Genomic DNA, 12038 nt, shown 5'->3' on the forward strand with positions numbered 1-12038 from the left:
GACACGCACGCAGATGCTTCTCGCGGACAGTCCGCGATACAGGAGGGGACAGTCCGACGAAGAAAATCACGTAACATCCTAATTCTGTGCAGAAACTTCTCTCTTTGCTTCAATCTTCAAAACTAATCTTCCAAACCTCCAAAAATCACGCCAATTTTTGTGTTGATACAAGAAATCAAGATCAACCCATTTTGCTTGGAATTGGTAGAAAAGCTATTGTAGATTTAAAATAAAAATTCTTCACGGAATGCTATTTTTGGGTTTTTAGCTGAGTTGTTTGGCTTCAAGATGGCTTCCTAAATCCCGGGAAAAATCACCTTAATTCTAGATTTTCAAAATAGAAATTTATAAAAATAACTCCCAACATAAGTCATATAATAAAAATGCAAGTTGCTTCACAAAGCATGAGTTTCAAATGTATAACAATTCAAAATTAAATTCAAATGCATTCAAATAAAGCACAAAATTTTTCTCAAAGCTAAACAAGGATGCTACTCAAAGCTAAACAAGGATGCTCATCATGCAATGCTTATCATGATAATTAAACTTGGGTCGTTACACATCACAACCACAGCACACAGGCTGCTGGAGCAAGAGCTCACAAAACTATCCAAACTGATACAGCTAAGACTGAAATACTACTGCCGAATTCTGTTTCTGAAATTCCAACCCCATTTGTTGTAGAGCTCCATTATCACCCCTTCCAAATGCTGACAACTGTTCTTTACTTGCTGCAACGCTTCCGCTTCAGATAGCTGCGACCAAAACCTTGCCCAATATGTCGCCCTGAAGAGTACCTGCAAATACGAGTTAGGACAATTTCGTTGGAAGACAACTTCATTTTGGCTTAACCAAATGGCCTAGCACAATCCTCGCAACCATCACAAAATAAGGGGAAAAAAGTGAGCACAGACTGTAAAAATGAATAGCAGATGCAACAGCAATGAGCCAACCAACATGACAGAAACAAGAATGCCACGCCAAGCAAAGCCTCTCCATACATGCCACGCCTAGCAAAGCCTCTCCTCAAGTACCCCATTTCCAAGGGATACTTGTTGAAAAGAGTACATCGACACAATGCTTTTTGTTGGTTCTGGTGCATACAAAGCTCCAAACTTAGATCACATCATACAACTCAAATCAGAGGCTTACGACAGTTACTTAAGGTATCAAGCCTCTCCAAACATGCCGTGCCAAGCAAAGCCTCTCTTCAACTACCCCATTTCCAAGGGATACCTGTTGAAAACATCGACACTATGTTTTTTTTTTGGATCTGGTGCATACAGAGCTCCAAACTTAGATCACATCAAACACCTCACAGCAGAAGCTTACGAAAGTTACTTAACTTATCAATCTACCTCTTCAACTCAGACTAGGTTCCTACAGGCTTTTCATTGTCTGAATAGGGCAGGTAATTAGGAGGGCATAAAGTTACCTGTCAAGTGCCACCACTGAATATGAGGCAGGACATGATGTAGTCAGCCTCTTGCTCGATGGTTTGTTTGCTCAAGGTTAGGAGCATACCTGTCCATAACCGACCCTGCAGCTGAACGCAGAGGCCCCGAGCAAAATGTATAAGTTGATCTAGCTCCATACTCTCTATTATTGCCACAATATGCTTCTCCACATCCTTCCATGTCAACATCTGTGCGAGGTTGATATGTGCCGTTGTTGCTGACCTGAAAGGGGGGGTTCATAGCAGCAGGAGTAAATCCCATTGCACGGTATGCACCGTGCATGAAATTGCCATGTTCATCATATCCATCAATGGGAAAGCTGTTCACATTCCTTGAATAATATGCTCTCTCTGGTCTTGCTGGACAATAAGGAGGACTCTGCCATCCACCAGTGAAATATCCAGCTCTTCCTGGGTATAACTGGGGCCTGTCCCATCCAGTAATATCATGTTCTGGTCCTCTTGGGTATGAATGGGGATCGTACCTAGCATCAAAATCAGTGGGAGCAGATACAGGGCACAAGGGAACATGACTCCTCGGGCCATAATCGCCACTGCTGAGATAGCTAGCATCATGATATTGTTCATACCTGTGTCGGTTAGTTGCATCCCTATCACGGTAGCTCCTCTGCCTGTTTGATAAATGGTTCCTTGGTTTCTCCTGAAAATTTCTACCCATGGGTGAGTTAGATGAATTTTCTCTTCTACTTCAAGCCACATTTTCTCTTCCAGTTGATCCTGTACACTGCCTGGATTTGTATTCAGAAACCTCAGCTGCACCATGTGCTACTTTTAGATCTTCTATGTGATTGCATCTTTTCTTCTTATCCAAATCTGTATTGATACAATAAGCTGCCTTTTTCTTCAGGTTCTTTCTCTTTCTTGACTTGTCACCTGAAGTATGCATGCCCATAGTTTCAGGATCAACATTGCACTGAGAACTACTTGGTCCTGTACTCTGTCTGGATTTGTATTCAGAAATCTCAGCTGCACCGTTCTCATCATAGCACCGAGAACCACGCCCACTATTTCCAAACTTGCGATCCTCATAATCCAGTACTTTATGAAGTGAATGACATTGACGACTACTATCATCACAATGTGCTTTTTTTCCATCTTGAATGTGACTGCATCTTTTCTTCTTATCCAAGTCTGTGCTGTTATCATCAGCTGATTTTTTCTCTAGCTCCCTTCTCTTTCTTGACTTGTCACCTAAAGTATGTATGCCCATAGCTTCTGGATTAACATTGCACCGAGAACTATTTGGCTCCTGAAAAGCATGGCCCCCATTAACTTCTTGGTCTTTGCCACAACCATATTCTGGCTGAGGATGTAGTCCATTTGTATTAGTCATCTTATCAACATGTGGAACATGCAGCAGCTTTTCACGAGGATTGTCATCAACATGATTTGGTGTTACACCGTTGCCCAAACCAGATTTAGCACTTTTATTCCTGGTAATCTTCCCTTTACCTGATCTTGATTCTTGTTCACACATCCCTTGACACATTTGATTTTCTCCAATTGAGATCTCTTGTCCCGATATTGAGTCATGTCCATCTGCATTTTCTCTCAACTCCATGCTTCTCTCTGCTCTTGATTTAAATTTACTTTGATCTACTTCAGCGTGTATATCCACATTGATCTGGCCTAACACATCATTTCGCTCATTATTTTCATGGGAAGTGTCTTTGTTGGTAGCATCTTCTGCTTCTACTGAATGCTCTGATGATTTTTCTTTCCCATCGCCATCTTTATCCTCTGGAGTTCTGCAGATCTCATTGTCCAATTCAGCATCCTTGTCCACATGGGAATCATCCATCAAGTAGTCCTGCTATCACAGATATCATATCATTTTCATACAATGTGAAGTTGGCCTGGTAGGGCCAGGTACTATAGGGTTGGCCCATGCCCAGCATTTACTCTTATATCTATTAACTATGGCTTAATGACATGAAGGGTATTGCATATCTTTTCAACTCCCTCAAATTCATTAGGATCTAGTTTGATAAGACATGGCATGATCCAAAGATCATAAACATCCATTCCTAACAACATAACTGTACATTCCAGGTTACAATGATTTATGAGTAGAGCATGAGCCAAGGACCTAAACAATTCATACTCCAATAATTAAAAAAAAACATACCATATCTCCGGGTTGCATTTGCGAATGAAGCTTGTCAGCAATCTACAACAGAGAAGTGCATAAATGAGCCAAAAAAATCTTCAGAGAATTACTACTGATGCTTAAAGGACCATAATTCACAAGTATCATAAGCATTTTGTGATTCAAGGGTTACATTTCTCTTTTCCTAGATAATAACTTTTGTTGTTTGAAAACAGTCTTGTACACTAGCAAAGCCATAAACTACAGAAGGTAAAAAAAAACACCCCTCTTATGTAAGAGAAAGCGCATAATGCCACTAAGATTTTTTAATTGCATGTTTGCTAAAATATACAAATCCTATGGTGTGACTCAAGGTAACAAATTTGAGTTTCCTTGTAATCAACTAATCTGAACAAGGGTCAACAAGCTAGACCAAGAACAAAAGAATTTGCATTGTTGAGGCTATTCATCAAAGAGACGAACACCATGCTCCCCTACTGAATCTGACCACAACTATTGGTCGATGTTGAGGGCTACCATTCCATCATTGTGGGTATGATAACGTGGGTGAGGCTAGGATAGCTCAAGGCAGAGCGCATATAAGGAATGTGCAGCAAAAAAAAGAAAGTCACTTGAAATGGTGGCAGCATGAGAAGTGTAGGCCCAAGGCAGTGGCGTTACACCAAGCATGTAAAGGTTTTAAATCTCCAGCTATAGCTTCCACTATCTACAGATGTAGCTGTTTTTTTTTTTCGAACACGCAGGAGAGCTGCATATCTTTGTACTAAGAGAGAAAGTGTGGTGCCATTACAAAATACATTCCACACCTTGGACCATAGTGTGGAGCGTTCAGGTCTAGAAAAGACTATTACAAAGCCACACACATTTTTAGGACCAGACCACAAACACCCCCAGATATTAGGCCTGCACCACCCCCATCTCGAGTCTTAGAGCAGTAAGCCTCTTAGCCCCCGAGAGTTGCCAAAGGTGAGATTCCTCTTTAAAGGCTTGTACCGCTACCTGCAGGTTTGGAGACACCCCTTCGAAAACACAAGCATTCCTATGCTTCCATAGGATCCAGGCTCCAAGGATGCACAAAGAGTTAAACCCCTTCCTGTGTTGTTTCCGAAGTTTCCTCTCAGCCTTTTTCCATGTCATGGGTAGGAAGTACTGTTCACGCCGTGAACAGTAACAGATCTCAGATATTAGGAAAGATTAGATTAGATTGGTTTGTTATTTCCTTAAATTTAGAGATTGGTTTCTTAAGGGTTAAGTCAGGGTTTCTTAAGAGTCAAGTCAGCCCATCTATATAAGGATGGGATTGTATCTCTTTTAATCAAGCAATGAAGAAAGAACAAACAATCCAAATCTCCCAACTACTCTAGTCTCCCTCCACGCCGACTTTGCCCGGCCATCTTCCTTGCAATGGTTATCCTCCCTATCCCCAAATGAACTAAGGTTCATAACATCTGGTATCAGCATCCAGGCGTTCCTCCACCACCCCGCCGCTCAACCCCACCATGCCGCCACCGCCGCCACTTCGTCGCCATCATCATTGGCTACATCCCCGATGGCCGAGCCAACCGCCGCGGACCTCGTGGCCCTCCTCCGGACGCTATCCGCATCTGTCGAGTCCCTGCAGGCCAAGGTCAAGAGGCTCAGGCAGGAGCTCCCTGTGGCCGCCTCCTCCGGTCCCCGCCGGTCGACCTCCGGCGAACACCACAGCGACCGACCACCACGATTCCAGCAGATCGACTTCCCCAAGTATGATGGCAAATCGGATCCGCTAGCGTTCATCAACCGCTGCGAGTCCTACTTCCTTCAGCAGCGCATCATGGAAGAGGAGAAGGTCTGGATGGCCTCCTCCAACTTGGAAGCAGGCGCCCATCTATGGTACATCCAGGTCCAGCGCGACGAGGGCACGCCACCATGGCGCCACTTCACCGAGCTGCTGCATCTTCGCTTCGACCCTCCCCCAGCGCCAGCACCCCTGACCCCTTGCCATCAACACCAGGGCATCCTTCCGGCGCTGCAGCGCCTGGCGTTGCCAGCCCCGCTCCTGACAGCACCGCCGGGACCAGCATCAACCACAGTGGCGCCTTCATCGACGCCCCATCAATTCCAGCAGCACGACATCCTGCCGCCGCTCCAGTGCTTGGCGCTCCAAGCGCCACCTCCTCCGACTACCTCGGGCCCTTCTTTGACTACTTCGAGCCCGGCATCGACTACCGCCGAGGAACGCAGCAGCTGCAGCTTCTATGCAAGGAGAAGCTATCAAATACATTGCTGGATCATCCGGTGCTCAACCGCACGGCGGTGATTCCTGCCGTTCTTCCTGGGGACTACATTCCTGCCGTTCTTCCTGGGGACTACATTCATGGTGAAGCCTACGTTGTTCATACGCCGTCGGGTCCTGCAGTTCCTTGCTGCGGAAGCATTTTGGGAGCAGAGAAGCAGCTTCTAGATGGCTATCCTTCCAGCACCCACGTATATCTGCCATGGGGCTATGAAGGGCTGGAGCCGTGGCCTCCACCTGACCACCACAGCTCGAGGGCGAGCTGTCTTTGAAGGAGGGAGATGTCATGGGTAGGAAGTACTGTTCACGCCGTGAACAGTAACAAATCTCAGATATTAGGAAAGATTAGATTAGATTGGTTTGTTATTTTCTTAAATTTAGAGATTGGTTTCTTAAGGGTTAAGTCAGAGTTTCTTAAGAGTCAAGTCAGCCCATCTATATAAGGATGGGATTGTATCTCTTTTAATCAAGCAATGAAGAAAGAACAAACAATCCAAATCTCCCAACTACTCTAGTCTCCCTCCACGCCGACTTTGCCCGGCTATCTTCCTGGCAATGGTTATCCTTCCTATCCCCAAATGAACTGGGGTTCATAGCATTCCACCAGTCAGAAAAGACAACACTCCTTGTGGGCGTCAGTCGAGCCAGGTTTAGGGGCTGCAAAATGGCAAACCAAAATTGCCTAGCAAAAACATAGGAAGTTAGGATGTGCTGAATGTTTTCCTCCAGATAACAGAGGGCAGCGCTGTAGAGAGATAGAATGGGAAACACCACACACCCAATGGGGGGGTGTTGACCTTTCATATATATAGCCAAGAGGCTTGGTGTACAAGGATACAATCTCCTAAACTAGGAAGGTTATCAATCACCTATACAAGGCAATGTACAGCCGGCTATACATATATATCTAACACCCGCCCGCAGTCGCAGCGGGAGAGTCTCGGACGCAAAAACTGAACCTAAACTCAGTGAACAACTGTACAGGTAAGCCTTTGGTCATGATGTCCGCGAACTGGTGAGAGGAGGGGACATGTAGGACCCAAACTTGTCCCAAAGCCACCTTCTCGCGTACGAAGTGAATGTCAATCTCAATATGCTTCGTGCGGCGATGATGAACTGGGTTGGCTGCCATATAGACAACACTGACGTTGTCACAATAGACAACTGTCGCCGAAGCAATCGAGATGTGAAGCTCCTAAAGAAGCTGCCGCAGCCAACAACACTCGGCGACGACATGAGCCACAGCCCGGTACTCCGCCTCTGCACTGGAGCGGAGAGACGGTGGTCTGTCTCTTGGAAGACCAAGAGATGAGATTGTCGCCGAGGTAGACGCAGAAGCCGGAGGTGGCGCGTCGAGAGTCGGGGCAGCCAGCCCAATACGCATCCGAGTATGCGGTGAGGGACTGGACAGGGCCGACGCCAAGGTGAAGACCGGAGGAGAGTATGCCCTTCACGTAGCGAAGGATCCTCTTGACCAATGCTAGGTGAGGCTCACAAGGATCATTCATGAATAGGCACACCTGCTGTACTGCATACGCCAAGTCAGGACGAGTCAGCGTGAGGTACTGAAGAGCGCCGGCGATGCTCCTGTACTCGGAAGGATCAGCAACGGGAGCACCATCGGTCGCAGAGAGCTTGGTCCGAGTGTCAACAGGGGTCGCCGTAGAGTGACACTTGGACATGCCAGCCCGCTGAAGAAGCTCGACTGCGTACTGTCGCTGGGACAGGAACAGCCCGTCGGAGGAGCGCTCGACGGAGATGTTGAGGAAGTGATGGAGATCCCCAAGATCTGTCATGGCGAACTCGGAGTGGAGCCGATCGATGATGCGCTGAAGGAGGGCCGGCGAGGAGGCAGTGAGGATGATGTCGTCGACGTACAGCAGCAGGTAGGCAAGACATCCACCCTCTTTGTACAAAAAGAGGGAGACGTCGGAGGCCGACGGAGTGAACCGAAGCTGCCGGATGTACGTGGCGAAACGCTGGTACCACGCCCGCGGAGCCTGCTTGAGACCATAGAGTGAGCGCTGTAAAAGACAAACATGGTCAGGGGCGGCAGGATCGACGAAGCTAGGTGGCTGCTGGCAGTAGACAGTCTCCTCAAGATGTCCGTGAAGAAACACGTTCTTCACGTCCAGCTGGCGAATAGGCCACGAGCGGGAAGCAGTGATGCTCAGGACAGCCGGATTGTCGGCGGTTTGACAATCGGGCTGAACGTCTCGTCGTAGTCGATGCCGTGCTGTTGGGAGAAGCCGTGGACGACCCAGCGTGCCTTATGGCGAGCGAGAGTGCCATCGGAGTGGTACTTGTGCTTGAAGATCCACTTGCCCGATACGACGTTGGTACCAGGCGGACGTGGAACTAGTCGCCAGGTGCCATTGTCCATCAGGGCCATGTACTCATCGGCCATGGCCGCATGCCAGTTTGGGTCGGCCAGCCCACTGCGGTAGTTAGCCGGAATGGGCGACAGAGTCGTGGCGCTGAGGCCCCTGTACTGCACACACGGAATCACCCCGGACTGTGTACGAGTGACAGGCCGGGAGGAGTCAGGGACGACAGCAGGTACAGGGACCGGCGGAGAAGTCGGCGTTGGTGGGCGACATAGACGTGCGGTAGGGCGGGGACGAGGCCAGCGGCATCCCGTGGAGCCGCTGGACGCGCCTGCTGAAATCCTGGCGGGGGCACGAGACCACGCCCGCCCGAAGACGTAGATGCTGCGGGACCTGGCGGGGGCACGGGACCACGCCCGCCTGGTCCAGCATGCAGTGGAGGAGGGGGTAGCTGGTCTACGTCCTCTGGGGACGGAGCGGCCGCTGGTGCCGCCAGAGAAGGCCCAGCCGGTGGTGGGGAAGCTGCAGGGTTAGTAGAGCAAGGCATAGTATCCACAGTGTCATCAACCAGAAAATCAAGGAGTGAAGAATCAGGAGCGGGTGAGCCGTCTGCAAAGGGAAACCGAGACTCGTCGAAAACGACGTGTCGAGAGATGATTATGCGCCGAGTGGACAAGTCAAGGCAGCGATAACCTTTGTGAGAGGAAGGGTACCCAAGAAATACGCACGCCGTGGAGCGAGGAGCGAGCTTATGTGCAGACGTGGCCTGTTGGTTAGGGTAGCATAAGCACCCAAAGACCCGAAGGTGATCATAAGTTGGCTGCTCACGAAAGAGGCATGTGTAGGGTACTTCAGTGTGAATAGATGAGGAGGGGCGCCTATTCAGCAGGTAACAGGCAGCCGCAAGTGCTTCTGCCCAATACGATGGTGGCATGGACGCATGAAGGAGTGTCCGTACAGAATTGTTGAGTGTACGAAGGATGCGCTCAGCCTTGCCGTTCTGTGCTGAGGTGTATGGGCATGAAAGACGCAATAGAATGCCATGGGCCGCCAGGAAGGTGGAGGTGGCATTGTTAACGAACTCCGTGCCGTTGTCAGCCTGGAGACACTTCACAGGAAGACCGAACTGGGTGTGTGCATAGGCCACAAACTCAACTATGTGCTGGTGGACCTCAGACTTGCATCGGAGAGGAAAGGTCCAGCAAAAATGTGAGTAGCCGTCCAAAATCACAAGATAGTATGAGAAGCCAGAGATGCTATTGATAGGTGAGGTCCAAACATCACAGTTAAGTAACTCAAAAGGTGCAGCAGTTTTAGTAGATGAACTAAAAGGTAGGCGTGTAAACTTGCCGAGTTGACAGGCATGACAAATACAATCTCCTACTTTATTACATGAAATATAATTGTTCTTATTCAAGGAATCTAGAGCTGCAGGTGCTGGATGTCCAAGACGTTGGTGCCACAGGGAGGAAGAGGCAGCCAAAAGTGCAGACGGGCTAGTGTTGGACTGTGGCAAGGTGTAGAGATCTCCAGTGCTATTGCAGCGAAGCATCACGCGCCCCGTTGAAAGGTCCTTGACAGAAAAATCGAGAGCGTCAAACTCGATAGAGCAATGATTGTCACGGGTGAATTGACGAACAGAAAGTAAATTCTGAACTATGGATGGGATGACAAGGACATTGTTGAGAGCAAAGTTTGACGTTTCGGTGGACAAAATGGAGTGGCTGTGACAAGCTACTGGGATACTAGAACCATTGCCTACTAAAACTGAAGAAATAGATGTGGGAAGGCGTTTGAGCAGTATACCATCTGATGAAGACATGTGGGAGGAAGCTCCTGAGTCCACTACCCATGGAGAGCCGCCTTGCATCGACATCTGCTAGAGGGCGGCGATCAACCCGGCCTGATCCCAATAGGGAGTTTGTGACGGGTTGTGTTGTGTCGGAGGCGAGACGTGCAGCGGGGCGAAGGCGGTGTGGGCCTGCTGCGGAGAAGGAGCCGAGCCCAGGATGCCTTGCTGGGAGCGCCAGGGGTGCCCGCCGCCAGTGTTGCCGCCGGGGGAGACGGTCCAGAACTGTCCGCCGGGGACATGCAGATCCAAGGCGCGGGCGGGGGTGCTGGGCCGCGCTATTGCTGGCCGCTGATGGATAAGTCTGTGTACTTGGTCTTTGTGGGGCTGCACAAGAGGAGATGCTCTTGCTGCAGCACGTTGTGCTTTGCTGCCCCTAGAGGACAGCAAGGACAGCACCTTGACTACCTTTCAGTTGGCATCTAGGACAGCAGTTAGGACTAGCAGTTAGCATCTACTTTTCTAGGACAGCAGTAGCATCTTGGACTAGTGTCCTTAGCATCTAGCTCCACAGACCGCTCGCCAAGAGCACGCTCGTCTACTGCGACAACGTCAGCGCCGTGTACCTCTCCACCAACCCCGTCCAGCATCAGCGGACGAAGCATGTGGAGATTGACCTGCATTTCGTGCGCGACAGGGTCGCCATAGACGATGTTCGGGTACTCCATGTCCCGACTACCTCCCAGTTTGCCGACATCTTCACCAAGGGACTACCCTCCTCGACCTTCTCGGAGTTTCGCTCCAGCCTCAACGTAGCATGTGGCTAGTTGTGGCTGCGGGGGGTATTTGCCCTTTGTACTTTCTTCTTGTCCAGTTTTGAACACCGCTGCGACGGTAGTTCAGACTGCGCGGGGGTGTTGGCTTTCTTATTGTCCAGTCTTGAACAACGCTGCGCCGGTAGTTCAGACTGTGGGGGGGGTGTTGGTGTATATGTGAGCCCATGTATAGAGGCCTATCTAGAGGCCCATGTATAGAATCTATATATCCCACCCTTTTAGGGTTTGGAGAAATACATCCATTATTCTCTCCTACACCTGCAATCCAAGACCTTGTAGCAAATTGAACCACATCTACCGGGAGAAGATGCAGGAGATCAGTAAGTGGTCCAGCATTTCCTCAACCTGGTCGCAGAGAGGACAGATTGTCGGGTGCGGAAGTCATTTTCTTGCAAGGCGATCAGCTGTCCAACATTTTTTGTGCGCCACCGTCCACATGAAGAATTTGCACTTGCCAGGTGCCCAACTTTTCCAAATTCTCTTCCCAGGTTTGAATTGGACAGTTCCAGTAAAAAGAGCTTCATAATCAGTCTTTGCAGAATAATGGCCTGATGCCGAAAACTACCAAATATGGGTGTCATCCACATCTGCCGGGAGAATTAACTACTTGCTTGATCTCACAGTCGTGTCGGACTGGCTAACATTAAAATTTGAGTGTCTCAAACACCAGTCGACCACCACACCTCAGAGAAACGATCTAATTAGAAAGAACACCAATGAATCCAACCATGAAAAGGGTGCCTAGAGCAGCAGCAGAGCATGCCAACTGGTTAAATTCAACTACCACATGACTTTTATGTGCCTTCCAACACACTCGGGACATGGAAGGAATTCATGGTCTGTTGACCTCAACTGAAATTCAGACAGCTACCTCTCTACCTCTACGTCTTACGATAATAACTGATCTACCAAAAAATCTCTCCCAGTGGTAGCATATTTGTTGTGGCCTAGTCTTAGGATTTTAGAAAATAGGATGTAGGCGCTACTACCATGTCATCAAAATAGAACTTAAAAACTAAATCCACATCACCAACATAGATAAGGGTACCAAATTAATTCGATGCGCTCAATTACGAGATTATAGAAACAACCAGATTAGCTTATAAGGAAAAACAAAACAAGTAATCAACTGTGAAAGAAGTCTAAATTTGGGTACATATGCTCTTCTTCTACAAACTCCTCATAGTATTAAAGACTTCAGACTCAATAGTTTATTCTGCTAGT

At 48.5% G+C, this 12038-nt stretch overlaps 1 protein-coding gene across 6 annotated transcripts in view; it reads right to left on the reverse strand.

The window, feature by feature from the left end:
* Positions 1 to 394: 394 nt before the first annotated feature.
* Positions 395 to 12038, reverse strand: part of LOC120712091 — a 35157-nt gene continuing 23513 nt past the window's right edge. For 2 of the 6 annotated variants that reach the window (XM_039997806.1, XM_039997808.1), the window contains 3 exons: positions 3606 to 3647; positions 1436 to 3287; positions 495 to 797 (listed from right to left, as the gene is read on the reverse strand). In XM_039997806.1, coding sequence (XP_039853740.1) covers positions 2166 to 3287; positions 3606 to 3647 — 1164 coding nt within the window. In that variant the 3' untranslated portion in view covers positions 495 to 797; positions 1436 to 2165. Of the gene's footprint in view, positions 798 to 1435; positions 3291 to 3605; positions 3648 to 4586; positions 4737 to 12038 lie in introns of all 6 variants that reach the window. The other 4 variants (XM_039997804.1, XM_039997803.1, XM_039997807.1 and 1 more) reach the window with 4 other exon arrangements.

Source organism: Panicum virgatum, chromosome 6K (assembly GCF_016808335.1).
Source record: "Panicum virgatum strain AP13 chromosome 6K, P.virgatum_v5, whole genome shotgun sequence".
NCBI lineage: Eukaryota > Viridiplantae > Streptophyta > Magnoliopsida > Poales > Poaceae > Panicum > Panicum virgatum.